The sequence below is a fragment of the Pleurodeles waltl genome, chromosome 1_2 (assembly GCF_031143425.1).
Source record: "Pleurodeles waltl isolate 20211129_DDA chromosome 1_2, aPleWal1.hap1.20221129, whole genome shotgun sequence".
Taxonomy (NCBI): domain Eukaryota; kingdom Metazoa; phylum Chordata; class Amphibia; order Caudata; family Salamandridae; genus Pleurodeles; species Pleurodeles waltl.
This window is the reverse complement of record NC_090437.1, coordinates 1,086,835,752-1,086,856,083: the sequence shown is the minus strand read 5'-3', so window position 1 is coordinate 1,086,856,083 and position 20,332 is coordinate 1,086,835,752. Positions and strand designations below refer to the sequence as shown.

At 45.5% G+C, this 20,332-nt stretch overlaps 1 protein-coding gene across 1 annotated transcript in view; it reads right to left on the bottom strand.

Moving 5' to 3' along the window:
- SEL1L3 (SEL1L family member 3) overlaps positions 1-20,332 on the bottom strand; it is a 390,847-nt gene that overhangs the window by 206,275 nt on the left and 164,240 nt on the right. Inside the window, exon 5 of the mRNA XM_069202147.1 lies at positions 10,608-10,723. Coding sequence (XP_069058248.1) covers positions 10,608-10,723 — 116 coding nt within the window. The remainder of the gene's footprint in view (positions 1-10,607; positions 10,724-20,332) is intronic.

Genomic DNA, 20,332 nt, shown 5'->3' with positions numbered 1-20,332 from the left:
TAATTACATTCCATAAATTTTTGGTCTTTATTGATGATTTGAATCCTCTTGTTGTGTTCATTGTGTGTTTATATAGGAACAGTGCTTTGGACCATGGGCCTAGCCCCGTAACACAAATAAATCAATAAATATTGACATTACACCTGACCTGTGGGGAAGTTACACTCTTTTCCTCAACAAATCTACCACTTTTCCTCCTACGTATGTGTAAAATACAACAAGGGCACAGTACTGCAAGAAGAAAAGGGTGCAAATGTAGTACAAAAAAGCCTTAAGAACTACCTACTGAAATGCATGTTCTTATGGCCCGATACACATGATAATTACACCGCATTCCAAGCATGTTACTTTTTCTAATATGTATGAACCTCCTGTTACAATCACATGGTCCTCACATGAAGCCTATTTGCTACTTTTGGAATAAATGGGTCCAAGTTGACAGCTTCAAAAAGTTTATTGAGTAGAAATGGTGCAACCCCTGTCAGAACACAACACAGCCATTTCAGCCAGCACAGCATCCAGTCACCAACTGACTGGAATCCTGGCCCACAACAAAGATCCACAGAGATTCACTTTGGTTGCTAGGATACAACAGCTACGATGGCTGTTATTTTTCTCAGTTACTGATCTTATCCAATACTTTTATGTTATGATACTAGAACAAGACAATGTCGCATCAATGAATGGAATCTTCCAATATAACTACCACTCAGCAGCAGATGACATCTAAAGAAAACTTAAATCAGCAAGGCTGGGCACGTAGACCAATCCTACTCATTGCTGGTAAGTTATTATGTTGTTCTTTCTTTTGCCAAAACCTTTGATTTATGTTCGGCGTAAAGTATCTTCTTTTGCTCATCGACTACTAGGCTAAAGAATATACTACTATATATTTACTATCTGTAATATTGGAGGCTTTATGTGAACACTAAGCATATGGGACCTCAACCTAATAGTTTGTTCCCCACTTCTGCTGGATTTTCTATGGCAGTTTCACTGTCTGAAACACTTTTTGTTCTGCTTCTAAGTTGTGGTAAGGCTTCCAATCCCAGCATGCGCACAGTAAACAGCTGCACAGCCATCAAACCCCATTTGGGAGGTCGTAGGGCGGACAGGGGGTTAGTGGGCCTCAGTCCAGGTAGGTGAGTTTGTTTGCAAAGCTCATGGTGTCCTCTCTACTATGGTTGTGCAAACCGTGCCAAGTATAACCCTTTCAGCACTTGGCCCTCAGGATAGTGACGACGAGCAGCTATAGGATTTTAAGGGAGGTGGTGTAATTGGCAAAAACTCACAACACAACAATAAAAAAACAGACACAATAAAGTAATTAGTAATTAGGGAGAGCTGCAAGGCTGTCACCTGTTGTTTGTCGGAAGAGAAAGGAAGTTACTACTTCCTCAAGGGTCTTGAATGACCACAAGAACAGCGATAAAAACCTATGCAGAATGAACTTCTAATTTCCTATGCTGTACCTTCTGGGACAAGGAGAGGCTTTACAATCCTATCAGCCAGACCACAAATAACAATATTAGCTAACTAAGCCTGATTAAGGGCAGAAATATACTTTTTTCGTCTGGCATCCAAAAAGATGTTTCGAGACCAATGATGAGAGAAAGTATTTTTTCTTTCTTCTTTTTGTCTGGGTTTTCAAAGCAAGATTCGTACTGATAAACATTATAAAGTAGCCATTTACCACCTCCTTAGGCCCTTTACCTCCTTTTTAGCCATTTACTTTAGGGCTTTCTATAGTCACACTATGTGTGTGTTTACCACAAACGTATGGTTTGTATATCGTTTTGTATGACCATGTATAAAAGAGCTGCTGAACATTAAAACAAGTGTGAAATTTGTTAGAAGATGAGGGGTAGTAAGCATTCCAGTAGTATAATATTGCATGTAGTATTTGTTAATACAGATGTGCAAAATCCCACCTCTGGGGGCACTGGACGGTCCCAATTCATAGAACCAATATGTGCACACCTATATCAGTTAACGGATCTTGCTGCTTTAGAAAATATGTCAGTGAACCACATTCCCCTACTTATAAGTTTTGAGGTAGGGGCAGTAATATGGGTGTTCTTAGGAGAAGGGTAACGAGGATCAGACTTGAAAGGCATTGAACATCAACTGTTATAAATTATGAGCATTGAGATAGAATCTCAATGTTCTTTCCACCTCATCAACACTGGCAAAGGTACTCCCATAAAAGCTTGTAGTAAGTATATAAATAAGAGCAAAATGTTCAACAAACACCCTCCTTTTTGATGGAGTGAAGGGGGAGGAAGTAATTCACAAGGAGAAACATTCTCCAGTAGACAAAACTAGAAAACAAAAGTATTTGGTGTCTTGATGCACGTTCCTGTCAATTTAATCCTCTGGTTTGTCTGCCCTGTGAAAGTCCATGAGACTGAGTGTAGGGCAGGCGAAATCCATAATTTGAATGGTTTACTTTGAGTACATTTGCGACGTTTTGTGAATTTCCAGAAATCATAAATATTTTCAAATTGTGGTGTGAAACTTAAAATGAGCAAAACTCTGACTTTTATCAAAAATAGTGCAGGTGTTGCTAAGGACGTCAAGATGGCAGTCACACTCTAAGAGTGCTCCTGGACCCTCCGTCATCCATCCTGAGGATATGCTATCAAGGGGAACCCTTTGCCTTCGGGCAAGCTTTGGGGACCCCCTTACTGTTCAGCTGCAGGGAGGTGGTCGCATTGCATTGAATGAGGGACTGGAACGGATGTGGAAGACCGTGAGGGCCATGAGGCACCTACAAAATTGCGGCCAACGTGACTTGAACTGTGCTTGTGCCGGCCGGCCATGGGGGACGCAAGGGTAAAGCAAGAGAGTGAGGGGAGTACAGCCCCTTGGGGTGCCTGATGTAGGCCCCTAGTTTGGGCCCCCCCCTCATTTGTTGCTGGCTGGAGAATGATCCACAGCCCCCTGCCCCCTGGATGGGAGTAGAGTCGGAGGAGCGGTGAATGGGACGCTGCTGGTGCCTGCAAGGAAGAAGCTTGGAGGCGGCCTGATCTGGGGCCCAGGGGTTGGTGCTGGAGTCGTAATGCACTGGTTCATCTGGCAGAGTTGTGAGCTGTCCTGGCTGGCTCCAGTGCAGAGGGCATACCGGCTCCAAGTATACGCCTGAGGTGATGGGCCCTTGACACTTTGGGGGTCATTCTGACCCTGGCGGTCTTTGACCGCCAGGGCCACGAACGACTGAAGCACCGCCAACAGGCTGGCGGTGCTTCATTGCCCATTCCGACCGCGGCTGTAAAGCCGCGGTCGGAAAACCGGGTCCGGCGGTTTCCCGCCGGATTAGCCCCGGCTGGGCGAATCCTCCATAGCGAATCCTCCATAGCGAATCCTGCTTAGCAGACAGTGAAAAGCGCGACGGGTGCAACTGCACCCGTCGCACACCTGCAACACCGCCGTCTCCATTCGGAGCCGGCTTCTGTGTTGCAGGCCCTTTCCCGCTGGGCCGGCGGGTGCTCCTTTGGCGGGCGCCGGCCGGCCCAACGGGAAAGTCAGGATGGCCCCAGCGGTCTTTTGACCGCGGAGCGGCCAATTGGCGGTTCCCGCCAGGCGGGCGGCAACCGCCGCCCGCCAATGTTAGAATCAGGGCCTTTGTGTGCTGACCACGAGAACGCTCGCTCCTGCCATACGCGGCCTCACAAGGCCCCTCGGATGGGAGTGAAATCGGAACAGCAGTGAGGGGAGCGCTGCTGGTGCCTGTCAGGGGGGGCCTGGAGGCAGCCTGCCCTGGGGCCCAGGAGTTGGTGCTAGAACCAGAGGACACCTGGTCAGCTGGCGGAGCCACTGGCTGACCTGGACAACAACGGAAGAGTAGGCAGGCCGGACGTGAGTGTGTGCCCGAGGTGATGGGCCCTGGGCACTCTGAGGGCCAGCCCCGGGGGTACTGGTCTCTAGGGGGACGCGGCGGGCCATCTGGTCCTTGAGGCCCACGGCAGACCACCTTCATCGCATTACCTCACATAGTGAGGGAATTGGACACTGGCCCCACCTGGAGGGGCAAAGCCTGGCATATCCTGTGGGGAATTTGAACAAGATGGCCACAGCACACAGAGTATATAGTCCAATGGTGTGACAGGGAAAATATCCCTTGTTGAAGTGAAAAGTAGACTGGAGTCCAAGTTCTTGTTTTGCAGATGTTGCCTTTAATTGTAGATGCCAGAGATCATTGTGTCATCAACGAGACACAGCCAACACATGTTTCGTCACACAAGTGACTTCATCAAGGCTGGGCCGTCCGGTCCGAATGGTATGTGACAAAGGTAAGTAGCGAGGGAGCCCCGTGATCAGTTAACTGGGCTCCAGAAGGTCAAATATAACTTCTAGGAGTGGACCTGTCAGTAGTGTACCTGGGTGAGGTAATGAACACGTAAGAAGAGGGCAGTGGTAGTAGTAGACCCTGATAAGCCTGTGGTCAAAAACCTGTAAGGTGGAGGAGTATGGCACCAAGTACTCAGATCGTTGTAGTGCTGTGGCCATCTTGTTCAAATTCGTCTATGGGTATTTTGTTACCCGTCTTTGTGCCTACCGGGTAGTAAGGCACTGGGCCAGGCTGCACCAGACCCTGCTTTCACTTTGATTACTTGTCTCATTACAACTGTTTTACTGCTCAGATGTGCGGCGCCTTTCACCCTCACTACCCTTTTGTGTTTTCTCTATGATTATGTCATATCCTGTGGGGGCCTGGACTCACACCTTCAGGTCTGAAGCAGCAGATGCCTTGGGGCCCCCTGTCTCTGGTCTCTGAGGGCCTGGTCCTACTCAAAACTCTCCACCACGAGGCGGCTGCAGGAGCAGAGATCCACCAGAGGAGGTGGGCGATCAGGCCCTGATTCTGGTGGTCCCCTCTGGCATAAAGTCACGAGAGGAGGGAGCTGCACTAGAGGTCCCATGCATTTGGTGGGACAGTCCTCTGTCATACTTCCATACTGTTGGAAATGGCCCTTCTGCAGGGTTATCCCCAGACTTTTTGCCTTCGTCCTTCTCTTTTTCTGACCTAATTTGTGCTGGTTTTTAGACTCTGCACACTTTACCACTGCTAACCAGTGCATATGCTCTCTCCCTTTAAACATGGTAACCTGGGATCACACAAAATTGGACTATTTGATTTACTTATAAGTTTCTAGTACTGTGCTCTATATGTGCCCAGGGCCTGTAGATTAAATGCTACTAGTGGGCCTGCAGCACTGGTTGTGCCCCCCACTTTAGTAGCCCCTTTACCTAGTCTCAGGCCTGCCATTGCAAGGCCTGTGTGTGCAGTTTCACTGTCACTTCGACTTGGTATTTAAAAGTACTTGCCAAGCCTAAAACTCCCCTTTTTCTACATATAAGTCACCCCTACTGTGTGCCCTAGGTAACCCCTAGAGCAGGGTGCGGTGTGTGTAAAAGGCAGGACATGTAACTGGGTAGTTACTCCTAAATTCGTTTTACACTACTGTGAGGCCTGCTCCCTTCATAGGCTAGCATTGGGGCTGCCCTCATACATTGTTGAAGTGGTAGCTGCTGATCTGAAAGGAGTAGGAAGGTCATATTTAGTATGGCCAGAATGGTAATACAAAATCCTGCTGACTGGTGAAGTTGGATTTAATATTACTATTTTAGAAATGCCACTTTTAGAAAGTGAGCATTTCTCTGCACTTAAATCTTTCTGTGCCTTACAATCCACGTCTGGCTGGGTTTAGTTGACAGCGACTTGTGCATTCACTCAGACACACCCCAAACACCGGGTACTCAGCCTCACTTGCATACATCTGCATTTTGAATGGGTCTTCCTGGGCTGGGAGGGTGGAGGGCCTGCCCTCACACAAAGGACTGCCACATCCCCTACTGGGACCCTGGCAGACAGGATTGAACTGAAAGGGGATCTGGTGCACTTCTAAGCAACTCTTTGAAGTCTCTCCCACTTCAAAGGCACTTTTGGGTATAAAACGGGGCATCTGCCCTACCACCTCAGACACTTCCTGGAGAAGAAACCTGAACTTGAACCAGAACCTGCACCCTGAGAAGAAGAACTGCCTGGCTTCCTAAAGGACTCACCTGACTGCTTTCTACTGAGGACTGCTGCCTTGCTGTTGCCCTGCTGTCTTGCTGCTCTCTTGCTTTGCTGCAGCAACCTTTGACCCTGCTTCTGCAGGTAGGTCGCTCCCCGCTCCGCCATCCGCGCCACCACCAATCCGTCTTACTTATCCTGTTCTCCCGCCACTGCGTCCCCTGCGGCCCCTCCCCCCTCGTTCTCATCATCCTCTATGCCTTAGTTTCCCTCCGCTGCGTCCCCTGCGGCCCCTCCCGCCTCCCCCCTCGTTCACACCATCCTCTGTGCCTTAGTTTCCCGCTGCTTGGTCCCCTGCGGCCCCACCCGCCTCCCCCCTCGTTCTCACCGTCCTCTGTGCCTTAGTTTCCTGCCGCTGCGTCCCCTGCGCCCCCTCCCGCCTCCCCCCTCATTCTCATCGACCTCTGTGCCTTAGTTTCCCACCGCTGCGTTCCCTGTGGCCCCACCACCCCACCCCTCTCATTCGTTGAGCCCTCCCTCCTCCCAGCTGCCACTCCCACGCTCCTCTCTTCTTATGGCAGCCGAAGGCGCGCCAAAGGCAAGCCCGTCCGCACCAAGACCGCACCCAGCGCCAGTCCCCCTGGCCCCCTCAGACACACCTACTCCCCCCTCACCCTCGACTCTCTCAACCCAGGCCCCGCCCCACATGCACCCCATCTAGCCCCACACACACTCATGGCCCTTTCACCTGCCACACCTGTCACTTCTCCTGCTCCTCATCCCTCACACCACACACCAACCATAGCGACCCCACCTTCAACAAACACAACCCCACCAACACAAGTCCCACCCCCCCTGTCCCCATCAACCAACCCCGCAGCACACCAGCCCACAACCAGAACACACCCCGCAACAACACCCCCACAACCACCTCAACTGCCTGCTCCTCAACATCCGCTCCCTTCACAAACATGCCATAGAACTCTGGGACCTCATGACATCACACTCACCTGACATCGCCTTCCTCACGGAAACCTGGACCAACCCCTCCTCAGAACCCGACATAGCCATAGCCACCCCCAAGGGATACAAACTCCAACACAAAGACCACTAACCACCTCAAGCTCAACTCAACCGAGATCATCATCATGTTCGTATGCAGTAAGTGAGGGAGGCGCAGGTCCCTGGTCCTCCCGGGCTAGAAGCCTCTCCGTGCCTGGGAATAAGACACCCTGAGATCCCCTTGTACACTATCAGTTGTGAACAGTCTGACATATGGTGGTACTGTGGTGCATTGGTGGTAAGCGGGCTGAGCTCCCCATTAGAGTGACTGAGAGACATGGTGAAGGACAATAGTAGCATGCTCCACAGCAGCCCAGGCTCGCATAGACCATTATATTGCAGTCTCCACCACTGGCGCTGCTGGGAAAGCAGTGGGGGAGAAGTCACCACCCACAAACACAGATTTAGAGAGTATCCTTCAAGCCATTCAAATGTCTAAATCAGCAGTGGAGACAAAAATTGGTCCATGAGGATGTTGCCCTGCTTAGACAGGACATTCACAACGCAACAGCATGAACTGCTGAGGTGGAATCCAGGACATCCACAGTAGAAGATGAGGTGGGCATCCTCAAAACACAAATGATAAAGCTGCTTGCAAGCAAATCATAATTTCATCGATGCGCTGAGGATGCCGAAAATAGATCTTGGCCCAATAACCTGTGGGGGGTGGGTGTGCCAGAGGGATTGAAGCCCCAACAAGCAGCTGACTTCCTAGAAGCGTGGATCAAGGAATGGATGCCTGCAGACCTCCTCTGACCATGGTTTGCAACTGAAAGAGCCCACCTGGTGCTGGCCCGAGGCCACCCCCGGAAGCTCCACCTAGGCCACTTATAGCACACAGCCTGAATTTTACCAACAGAGATGTGGTCCTCCAAGAGGCCCGCACATGCCTAGACCTTTGCTGCAGAGGCGCTAAGGTCTTTATCTTCACGGATTATATGAGGGAGGTCTGGCAGCAGAGGCACTCATATACTGAAGTCAAACAGAAAATGAGGGGCATAGGTCTCCTCCTTTTTCCAGCTAGGTTGCAAGTAATCCAGTTGTGGCAGTGGCTTACAGAAGAGTGCCCCCGCCAATGCCCCTTGGAGGACTGTGCGTGACAGTCAGCTGGACTCGGCCTGAAGGACACAGGAGCAAGACCTAAGACTCAACGTCACAGGACCCACTCGAGGCGACGACGAAGGGACCCACCTCAGACTCCTGCTTCAGGTCCCCCTGGGCTCAGGGGGACCATCTGCAGGCATCGGGGCACATAAGACAACAGGAATAAATGAGGAAAACCCAATGACTATAGGCGATCTGGAGGGACTCCTTCACACCCCTCGTCTCAATGATCCTGATTTCAACCTATCTGGCAGCCTGGCCATGTCCTTAACTGAGCGCAAGCCTTGATTGGGTCCACAGCAATGAGGTTTTGTACATAACAGAGACAAATTGTAGTACAGATAGCTAACATTTATCCTTAAGAAGGAGGGGTCCACTGTCACACTCCTTTTCTTTCTAGGGTTCAGTTTGAATTACCGTTCCCCTTTATTTGCTGTTTTGTTTTGAATTCTTGTAATGTTTTTAATGGGGGGGACGACAGATGCTTCTGGGAGGGAAATATGGGGAGAGGTGGAAGTACTGGTTGCTATGTTGTGTGCTTTTGCCTTGCATGACACTGGAGGCCTTACAGAGTCCACTTGCGTGAACTGGTTAATTTCCCCATCTTGGCTACAGAAGGCACTCCGTCTGGCCTCTACTGACCCACATACAACCACCTCCAGCTGGGAGACGTGTTGTGGGGCCTCTTCTTCACCCTTTGTGATGGTTTTGTACAACACGGTGTATGACACATTTACCTCTACTATATTGGAATGTTAATGGCCTGTTAGATAGAATAAAGAGAGCAGCAGTTTTTAATTTTGTGCACCGCCATTCCCCAGATGTATTGCAGCTGCAAGAGACTCATCTTCTGGGCAGCCGCTGTCCCTTCCTGGCCTGTAAAGGATTTGATTGGGTGTATCATGCAGGGCATGCTAGGGGCTCCAGAGGGATAGCTCTAGTGCTCCACAGATCCTTTCCTATTGTGATTTCCTCCGCTGGATACTTTGGGCCCTCCTTCTGTGTCCCAACGTACAAATGCTCGTCACTTGTCACACTGGATCACTTCATTAGGCTTAAGCGATGCATGGCGGACATGGCATTCATGACAGCAACAGTTCACTCACATGTTTGCAGCCCACCATACTCACTAACGCATACACATGATATTCATGCCGGCGCAGGCCTGCCGCTACATCACTCAAATCCAAATCCTGCCAAGAGGTATCTCGGATCATGCACCTAACCTGCTTCACCTTGGATCTCCCAGGGAAGGCAATCATCCTATGTGGCGTCTTAATGCTTGGTATTTACAGTTTAAATCCTATGTTTAAGCCCCAGAGAAGGAGATTAAGAATTACTGTAAGGACAATGAGGGCCCTGCCTCTGCTGCTGGCACCATTTCGGCAGCCAGCAAGGCAACACTGCATGGCTTCGCTAAGGGGCACCTGAGAGTGCAGGAAAAAGCCCGCCTACTCCAAATTACCCATTTGGAAACCTAGGTCCTGCAGCTATAGACTAATATTGCGAGGGGCAAAGGGGTGCATTCAGATTGGACATTAGGTCTGAAAAGGGATGAGATACGTCGGCTCTCTCTCGATGCTGCCAAACACGTGTGGAAAACGACGTAGGCAAATATATATGGCTGGGACGACAAAAATAGTAAACTTGTATACTGGCTGGTCTCCCATCGACAGTCGTCTAGGATCATGAGGTAAATCTGAGGTAAATTGGTTACTTATTTTTCCTGTTTTTCCGAGAAAATAGTTCTTCCCAGTTCTTCCAGTTTAGGATACGACTCACAGAGAACTGAGATCAGAGCTTATTATGCCTTAATGCATCCTATTTAAAACGTGAACTATAATGAAAATCTGGATTTATTGTATTAAATAGATGTAAATGCCTATGTCACTTGGGCTGTGGTGACTTTGAATCCTTCTTCCCTACGAAATCTAAGGAGTTCTTGGAGTTTATTAATCACCATGCTTAACAATGGAAATAAGCTGAATGGCATAATGTTTGTTGACCTTTCATAGGTTCCTTCATTCCCAACTAGATTAACTAACTATATAAAAAAGGGTTACACGTTATATAAACTGTTAGCATGCGGTAGAAGACCCCACATCTTCTGTTTGATTAGTGAGAGGAGCTGAACTGTTGAGAACTGTAGTACATATTGTGGACTTTTGGACATTTTTTACATTTTTACTCATCATTTGAATAAGGTATGCCCTATTTTCCCTAAGAAAACAATCAAGTGAAAGCAAAGAAAACACAACTAATAATTACTCGATTACATCAGTTTAGCACATTTTTGGAAAGTGGTTCCCTTATGTGAAAATAGCACTTTCAAAAATCAAATGGCTGCAGCCTTAATCCCTCTTTTAACAACAGTCTGAACACATGCATTCTAAATTCTTCTTTTGTAACCTTTGTAACGTACCTGTCTTCCATCAAAAACGAAGTCCAGTCGAAACCAATTCCTTATTGGAAGCTTGAAGTTTGTTTTCACAGCAAAGTCCGATCCCTTAACAAGCTGCAGTTGAATATGAACAGAACCTGTAAAAACAATAAAGGATGAAAAAACTTATCAGGAGTGATTGATGAAGGTCCTACAATTATAGAATCTAAAACATACCGTCAGGGACTCGATTGTAGCCGGAAATTGATCTTGCCATAAGGTTGTGGCATCAGCCAATAGCAAATGGTTCAGTTGACAGAGGAGCATGCTTAGAAATATTTGAATCTGCCCACCCTCTTATGTCCCCCCACGAGCTAAACTGGGGAAACACTGAAAGGGAGAAGGAACACTAGGACTAGGGCTCCTAAGCGTGGGCTACACCCTTGTAATTAAATGCAATATGATTAATAATTGCAAAAGCTATTACCATCCATCCCTTTTACGTTACAATGTCTTGCCCAGTCTCGAAAACGTAAGTCAGACTGTTCTCATTAGGCACATGCGCCAGCTGGCAGCAGTGAATGTGCCCACAAATGACGCAATGAAGCATCAAATTCTGATGCAGCGTGGTACAGTATCGGCCCTGTACTCCCGCGGTTGTTTGTTATTTAGAGCTGCCTGTCAACACCCCTCCCTTTCTCAGGTTGTCACAGGGTGGCAAGATGAGAAGGGAAGGGGTTGCAGCCTCTGCAAGAGGGCCATGAAACTAGTCATGACTCTGTGCTGCATGCTTTAAACAGATATACTGCACATACGTCTGCGCCTCGTGTATCTGTTTAGAGCATTCCAACCAGAGAGAGGATTTTAGATCCTGACTTGTTGGCTTCATGGAAAAGAAGTGGCGCAGAGTGCTGGTGTGCCACGCCTCTGTCTGCAACTCCAACTGGAGAGGAAGGCAATTGGGGTAAGTGGTCTTGACCTGTCTCTCTTTCACGGTCGGGTCCCCTTCTCCTCCCTTTTCCCCTTCGTCTCCCCCTTCCTTTTCCTCACTTTCTTTATCTAGACACTCACTTCTTTTCCTGCTATTTACTCTCCCGCGCTTTCTCTTTCAGAGCAGCAACAGTGCATACAACAGACATCGATTAAGTATTCGATGTCGCTTCAAAATAAAAGAAAATGTTTTAACATGAGGAAGCTTTTACATTAATACGTCACATTATTGCACTTCACTGAGAAGTGCTTTTAAAAAGTTATAGTTTTTAAACATGAACAATTATTGAACAAAGGAGCAAGACATAAATCATGTAAACCCTGTATGTGGAGCGTTGGTGGAATAAAGTATTTGCCTAAAATCACACAATTTAGGTAGGGAAGCCATGACATTCTCCAGATTTTCTGGTTTCACTTTCTACAAGTCAGCCACTAAATGTTTATCTATATTTATTTTTAACTTCTCTGTGCAGTTTTTATGTAGTGCAAGCTCCATCCAACAGAACACATTACTAGAGCACCAATTACATTACACAATGTCACATTAATTTTTTATAGGCACATGGGAGATTAAAGGCCATATTTATCAATGTTTTGTGTCGCCCTGGTACCACCCTAGGTAAGACAAGGGTGACACAAAACCTAGATGAGATTTACCAAGCCATGCTTGGTAAATCTGGAGTAACGCAAGTCAGTGCAAGCTACTACCTTGTGGTAATCTGCCCCAGGGAGTCGTTCCATGGGTGTTGCATGGTTTTTCCCATGCATCCACCCATGGATTTTGGCACATTCCCATATTTACCATGAGTGGTACACCTGGAAATGCATCAAAATGCCTTACCTTCACAGGGCAGGTGTAATGAGGAAAAGTATCTTTACTTCTCCTCATTTTTCCTCTTTATACGTGTGCTGCATTCTTCAGCACACGTACAAAGAGGAAAAAGCCTCAAAGGATTGTTTTAGTGCAGGAAGGTGACCCTTTCTAAACAGAACCAATCAAGTCTCCAATGCAGGCACCCTTGCACCATGCCACAAGATGCCTGGGAACCCAAAGTAATGCAGAACTGGGCAGACAGCATGTCAGGCCATTGTCTACTTAACATTCACTGCTGCTAGCTTGCATATGTGCATTCACGCATATGCCTAATTAGAACTGCCTGATTTCTGTTTTCGAGAACAGGTAAAGCATTCTAAAGTGAAAATGATGGGTGATAATTGCTTTTTGCAATTACCATCCATATCGTATTTAATTAAAAGGACATAGCCCCTCCACTCACCTTTATAAACCGCCTCTTTAGCCAAAAGTGTGCCGGCGCAAGGAGAAAGCAGGGATGTGCTGCATCTATATAGATATGGTGCATTCCTGCCATCTTCCTTTCATGCAGCACAGTGCAGCAAGGTGTCTTGTAGTGAAGCCATTTTAGTTGTGTTCTTGGGCATGTTGTTTTAGCAATTAGGAATGCTGCTTGTACCCTTTAGCCTAGTTACATTTCATTTTATTCCGTTTTATTCTTTTAGAAACTATCACATTTGTGGTGATGTTTTATTTTCCTCTATCTTGCTGTTCTTTCACCTAGGAATGCATTTACATTTCTCAGGACAACATTCTTTCACTCTCTGCTTTGTTCAAGTCTGCGACAAGATAGGGTTGCCGGCACAAAGTGGTACATCATGTCTCTAATATTTCACAGAAATATGTGTATTTTTACATGGGAACATTTTTCTTAGAACACTAGCTGTTTTATTATAAAACATCTCTCTGTCCCCTGTATGTTAGAGGGAGGTTCCAGCCAGATGACAGGCACTGCTTGCTGTTTGACTTTGCTACAGCTGCTTGCTGAGACTGCTGGTTCCCTGGCCTATATGGGGTAGGTGTCTCAATAGAGAACAGGCTTCTTGACTACTGCCGTAAGTAGGCATGGATGAAGCCTTCCTGGGGGGTCTTAAGGGGCAGATTAGGGCTTACCCCGCTGTGCTCTAACATAGAACATTAGTGGTGTAGGTAAGAATCATACATCTAGCATAGTGAGAGTATGGTGGGACTTTTCCTGTGTTTTACTTTTCTTGTCACCATCCTGTTTTAAGTATGTTTTATCGTCCCTATTAATGCAGTCCATGTCTTTTTATCTAGAACACAGCTAATTAAATACAACTTATTGAACCATTTTCTGCTTCTGTTTGTCTTTGCATGTGTGAGAGAAATGTAACTGGGAGAAAGGGATAAGATCGTATCCATCACGATTTCCCTGAGAGGTCACAACGTCATGCACCCAGCTGCCACAAACCACCCTTGCTCTTGGGCATAAGTGAGGCGCTGCTAGCTGTCTGGATACAGATTTGGCAGACAGTTATCACATGGTGTGGGATCAAACTCAGTTCCCTACAATTCAGGTGATGTGTCGCCCAAATTCAGCAGCCTCATTGGTACAATGCGAGCCAACACGTCATGACGCTGCCAACGTTTGGTCAGGCACAGATTTTCGGATCTTCCGGAGTATCTCTGTCTCACTACATGCTAAAGGCACCTCACTGCTATATACAGAGATATCCGTGGTGTTGAGAATCTCCTCCACAGCTAGATAGGTAGCGCCTATTTTATGCTGGAGGTTGTTCAAGCTTGAACCTTAAAAGGATCAGTCTCCATTTGATGTCCTTATCACTGAACAAAATACACTCAACATGGCCAACCTGAACCATGTGGTAACTGCAGTAAACATGAGCCACCACCCCCCCCCTCTAATCATTTACTGCAACATGGCCTCACGGCTCAGGGGTTCAATGTTACTTTTGTAGTTGAGTCTCATCCAGCCTATAGAACAGAAACGTTTTATTCTTGGGTCCGTTTTCCAGCACTATAGCTAATGTACTTGCACGCTACAGAGCATATGCTTATTTAGAGATACCTCTATGTTTTCAAGACCACCATAACTGGCTTGATGGCACCCTACCCCACACACCACTACACATTAGGCTTGGTCCTTTAAGTAATGAAAGCCCTACTGGGCCAGTTATCAACATACACACCACATCCTGATAAGGCACCTTGGCATTAGCCGAGGTCCACTGCATATATAAGGTGCTAGTTAGAATAGATAGACTATTAGTACAGTTTGTAATGCAAACATTAAACACTAACCCAACATGCCCTGCACCAGCACAACCGCATGCAGTTACTCCAGGCAATAACCCTGGGACTGTCCATTCAATTATGGGTAAAGTACCCAGCAAACGGGAAGAAATTCCATTTTGGTTAGTTCACAAAATAAATGCGCAGGAGGCAGTGTTTCCCCATTCAGGACCTCAAGATGAACATAAAAATCTCACTATGTGCTTCCAATTTGGGATGGTTTCCTTTGTGGATAATTGCAACACCTGGGCCGTGGTATTTGTCACACTTTATACCACTGCACACGGTACTCCAACACTTGCCAATCTTCTAGGGGTGTTAAAAAAAATACAAGATGAATAGAGGGCTGCCCTGGCCCTGGATTTGGGGATGCACCTAAAGGGCAATTTTGCTACTGTGTCTTCAATAATATTAAGAATTCTTAAAGGGGAAGCAGTAGATTTGGCTGTATGCCCTCGACTCCGGGACATTGCTCAAGAGGATCAAGAAGGCGAGCTGCCAAAGATTATCACAGAGACCTACTCTAGTATTGGTCAGAATAGTCTGCGAGCCAGACCTAATACACCACAATTACAGGGCAACTCACTAACAAGCAACCATCAGAGGGTTCTACAAAAAAAAAACACCTAAAAATGAAAGGGAAGAATATCAGTGTTGAGAGACCCCTCAAAACTGTTATAACCTTAAGATATCAATATACTGATACACGCCAATCTGGTTCCTTTCATGTCTCACCGGATAAATGCAGTAAGAGAGGTGGGTGATCAGAGCAGCGAACTGAGTACGTGAAACTGAGAAAGGAGTCACTCATCACAAGTTTCTTTTAAAAAAGAAGGGAAGCTTCCCCAACAAAAACCTCAAATTAAAAAGAAGAAGGTGGCAGCGTTTTCTGTACGAAATGCCACTCAGGATGAGACCTTTACTAAAGGACAGGAAGTGGGTACTGGCCCTGCTAGATATTGTGGCAGAGGTCACAATAGTTCACCAGAATCTCCAAGAGCATCTGAAGGTGAAAGCAACTAACGCCATTTTAGAAGTCGAGACTGTGGACTTGTGCATCTCCCCACCTGACAGGGTGTATAAAGTAAAAATACAATTAGGAGGAGACATTGAGCGCACAATGGATGCTACAGTTTGGGATCACATAACTACCATTTATGATATCTTATTGGCTGAAAAAGATTGCCCACCACAATTTGTCCATAATCTCCCATATGGGGAAGAGGTAATTGGACAGTAAAGCTGAGGGAAGCTTGCTCTATTGATTTGGCATTAGCGTAACCATGTAGGGGGGGATAAAGATTCTTCCTACCATATAATATCAATAAGTCCCAACCACAACCTCAACCCCAAACCCAATATCCTATTAAACATGACGCTAAAGCACCCGTGACGGAAATCCTCACACAGCTAGAGTTCCAGGGAGTAATTGAACCCTGTATCTCATCAATGAAGAACCTGTTGTTCCCTGTAGCTAAACCAGACCATTCCTATAGAATAGTCTTAGATTATAGGAATGTAAATAGATATATGCGCATTTGCCATTCAAAATGCACATAGTGCAGCACTTAACAATACAGTGCACACAAATACAAAAAAACCTTGGATACTTCCAATGTTTTTTTCTGCCAAAACATAGCGCTGAAAGTAGGGATTTAGGAAGTTTTAGTGCTTTAGGCTTGCAAAAAAGTTTTGCAGGCTCCCACAAAGGTATAAAAACAGTCCAGGCCGAATTTACATTCCAAATTATGCACAACGCATTAAACCATTACACGTTCTAATACATTGTGATTTTCAAGTAAATATTAGACAGTCAAATATTGGACTGTCAAACACACACGCATTCTTAGAGCAATACAACAAGACCTGCTTGCAGCAAAACACTTACAAGGGACAACAAAACACATTTGGTCATCAGAGTAATTCCTGGTGCCTTTGGTTTCACCTATGTAACGTTCAATGAGGGTGATACCGTCCCTACAGCATACAAATCACATCTGTATTCCACAGTTGAACAACACTTTGCTCCCACAGAAAACATTCTGACTGCTGTTCATATGGCTGTCATTAAAGAGAGACTTTATTGTCATAGCTCTGATCCTAGCCCTCAAGGTTGTCACAAAAACCAACGTTCCTAATGCAAAGGCACTACATCCACATTGAATTCAATGGACAACGTCTCTGATGGCCACTGATGTTGACTATGTTTTTAACCCTAATTTACAAACTCCAAAACTTGTGATTTCTTTCTCCAACCTATTGTCCAGCAAACACCCACCTTTTTTAAGGACACTAAAGACACTTTGATGATGTTGGATCACATCAATAGCAGTAGAACCACAGATATGTTGATATGCCTGGATGTTGAGGCATTATATACTAACATACCACAGGATGCCAGTCTAGAAGTGATTGAGGAGATTCTCACCACCAACCCTTCGCCTTATAAGACCCACATAAGTTTTGTCTTGGAATGTGCCCCGCTATCCCTGAAAGAGAACTTCTTCCAATTTGAGGATGACCTATATCACCAGATTCAAGCTACTTCTATGTGCAGCAACTTTGCTCCCAGTTTAGCCTGTCTTTACATGTACACCTTTGAGAAACGCCACATTTTAGAACCTACACAACCCTTCTTCTCTAACATTCAATTATGGTGAAGATATATTGATGAGATCCTGATTGTATGATTTGTGACCTGTGTCAATACACTAGACTGACACTTATCTTTTAGTGTCACCACTTCTGACACAGAGGTAGCATTTCTAGACTTGCAGATCATACTGAAAGACGGAATTTTACACTCCTCCATCTTTCAAGAACAGACTGATAAAAACAGCTTATTACTCTTTGACAGTCATCACCCGAGATCCTTGAGGACCAATTTACCTTTTGGTCAATTTCTTAGATTGAGAAGTAATTGTGGTGACATCAATGATTTTCATACACATTCTACCATGCTCAGTCAGAAATTAAAGGACCGACACTACCCCGCACGGGTTATTGCACAAGCGAGGAAAAGAGCCCGCAATATTCAGAGAGAGACTTTATTGGCTTATTCGATGAAAGTAAAACAGACCAGATTAACTTGTGTGGCCACTTTTACATCTCTGGCTAATCATGTAAAGAAGATTATTAATCAGAAATGGTAGTTTTTTACCAGCATTGGGGAGTCCTTGGAAAAACCCCTATTTGCTTTTAAGAGGATACAGAATATCAGGGATCTCATTGTACACACTAGACCCAGATTAAAAAAGACCTCGGACACTATTTTGCCACAACCTTGGCTAAAGGTCAAAAGGCACCATACTTGTAAGCATTGTAATGTCTGTCCCGGTCTATGAGCCCTGCAGAATTAGATTCAGGGGAGACGCATAATTGGCAATTGACTAGGCATGTAAACTGTTGCACCAAAAATTGTGTTTATATGATGCTATGCCCCTGTAATCCCCTGTATATAGGAATAATTACCAGGATGGCTAAAACATGAATTAATGAACATCGTAGTACTATAAGATGCCAGCGAGCCTCTACAAAGTTGACAAGACATTTCATTGAATACAAACACACACTGGATGACATGAAATGGGTCATCCTGGAGAGTGTTATGGACAACAGAGAATGTACTAAAAGACTCTTTGAGAAGGAACAACGTTGGGTGTATAGACTGAGGACCCATATCAGGGGCCTCAATGATGATGTTTCCTGGTCTGAACTAATATGATTTTACCACATAATTGTTTATCGATATTGGATACTTGTTTTGTGAGGGCATAGGCAGTGGATCCTTCCGCCAACCCGAACTTGAATTGTAACCCCAATTTTTTGGATGTATATATATGTATATATAGCCTTTACATTTGTTCTTCTATGTTCAGGGTCATGGTAGGATTCACTGTCCCAGATTCACTACAGGATTGACAATCTGTACTTCAGGATGTGGGCCACGTGTGTGCTTTTCCAGCAGCCACATCCTTTTTTTGCTTGCACCTTCATCACTGTCCTGAGTTCAACATGGTTTCTTTAAGTAACATGGTATGGACTAACACAGATAGATATCATTGAACACTTTTACAGCAGACTTCTTATAAAAGTGCTTCTTTAGATGGTGCCTGCAATACTCTTTTAACACCACCAGTCCTCTTTTCAATTTCTTAGCCCCATACCAAACAGCCTCCCTCCATAACAAGCATTTTCACTTCACTTAGACTGTCCAAGATGGTGACCGCCAGTCTAGACAAGCACCACTAGTCCCCTTTTTATATCTATGCTCCTTAGCTAGACTCTACAAAGACTTTCTAAGATGGCGACTGCTATCTTAGAACTAACATCGCTAGTCCCCTTTTGATGTTTATGCTCCACAGCAAGCTCTAGCCACCTTTAAGTATTGGGCTCTCCGCACCAGATCCATTTCCAGATACGTGGAGCGAGGTACGTGCTAACGGCAGCCGTGATCATCAACCAAGTAAGTGAAAGCTTCCCAAGCCTTATATTTCATTGAGTGCATCCATCATGATCCCTACCCTGGGAGAGTTTGGCTTGATTTTGATGTATTCGTCACCCTTTTGGTGACATAGTTTGACGTGTGTATGACGGGGGTGTTTTAGATCTGCTCTAGATATATTTATGACACCCAGGGACCCCTTGTTGTATTACCAACAACTTCATTATGACACGAGTGGTCTGCACATTTTACTTCCCGGTTACATGAGCCAAATCATGCGGGCATATCTTTGTGTATTTATGATGTGAATGTACCGATTTTGAACCACGTGTGATTACGGGACCCAGTGGGCCCCACACTGTGATTGCCTCTTGACGATCAGATTATCTGATGTTCTTCATACTCAGGATTTATTTTAGTCCTTGGTGGGAGCTGTCAGTGGACAACACTGTTTATAGCGCAACAGTGTCAACCTAATGTATTACTCATATGTACCTTGGTGGGAGCTGTCATCCACCCGACATAAAATAATTTTCCCTACTTTTTAAAAGTTTATTTATACAGACACGTTACATATATCTAGTTTACCTAGATATGACCATCTTGTTTTTTGACATACATACGATCACGCAGATGAGGGCTGATCATCAACATCATATTCGACTACCTAAGATTTATACACACCATGTATTGCTCACCTTACTTTATGTAATTCTAGACCCTTGGTTTTTCCTTGAAACATGTGGTTCATGTGTAGATGAGTACTTTTGATTCCTATATGCGGTCCCAAGATATTTAATGATGATATGCATTGACTATTGGATTTGCTTATTGTTATATTGGCGTGATCACGGAGGCTCTCCACTATTTCCGTTGGGGCCCATCCTTTAATTTGAACCTCAGCTTTGTTGTGATTTAGAAGTGTTGATTCACAAGTCACATGAGCACCACTAGGGATCCTCACTAGTGTTTACACTGGCATTTTTTTTCTACACTGTATGTTTCTAGCTTATTGACTTCATGTTGAATTTTTTCTTTACTTTTAGGTTCCTGTTTTGCAAAGTTAACTTATCACAGCTGTGAGGATTAGGTATGATTAAATTTAGGTCCTGACAAATCGCACCTAGATCTCTGTAGACTTATTTGTTGCGAAAAATATGTTGACCATTTTCTGTTTAGGCAGTGTAGGGATATCCAACTCTGCAT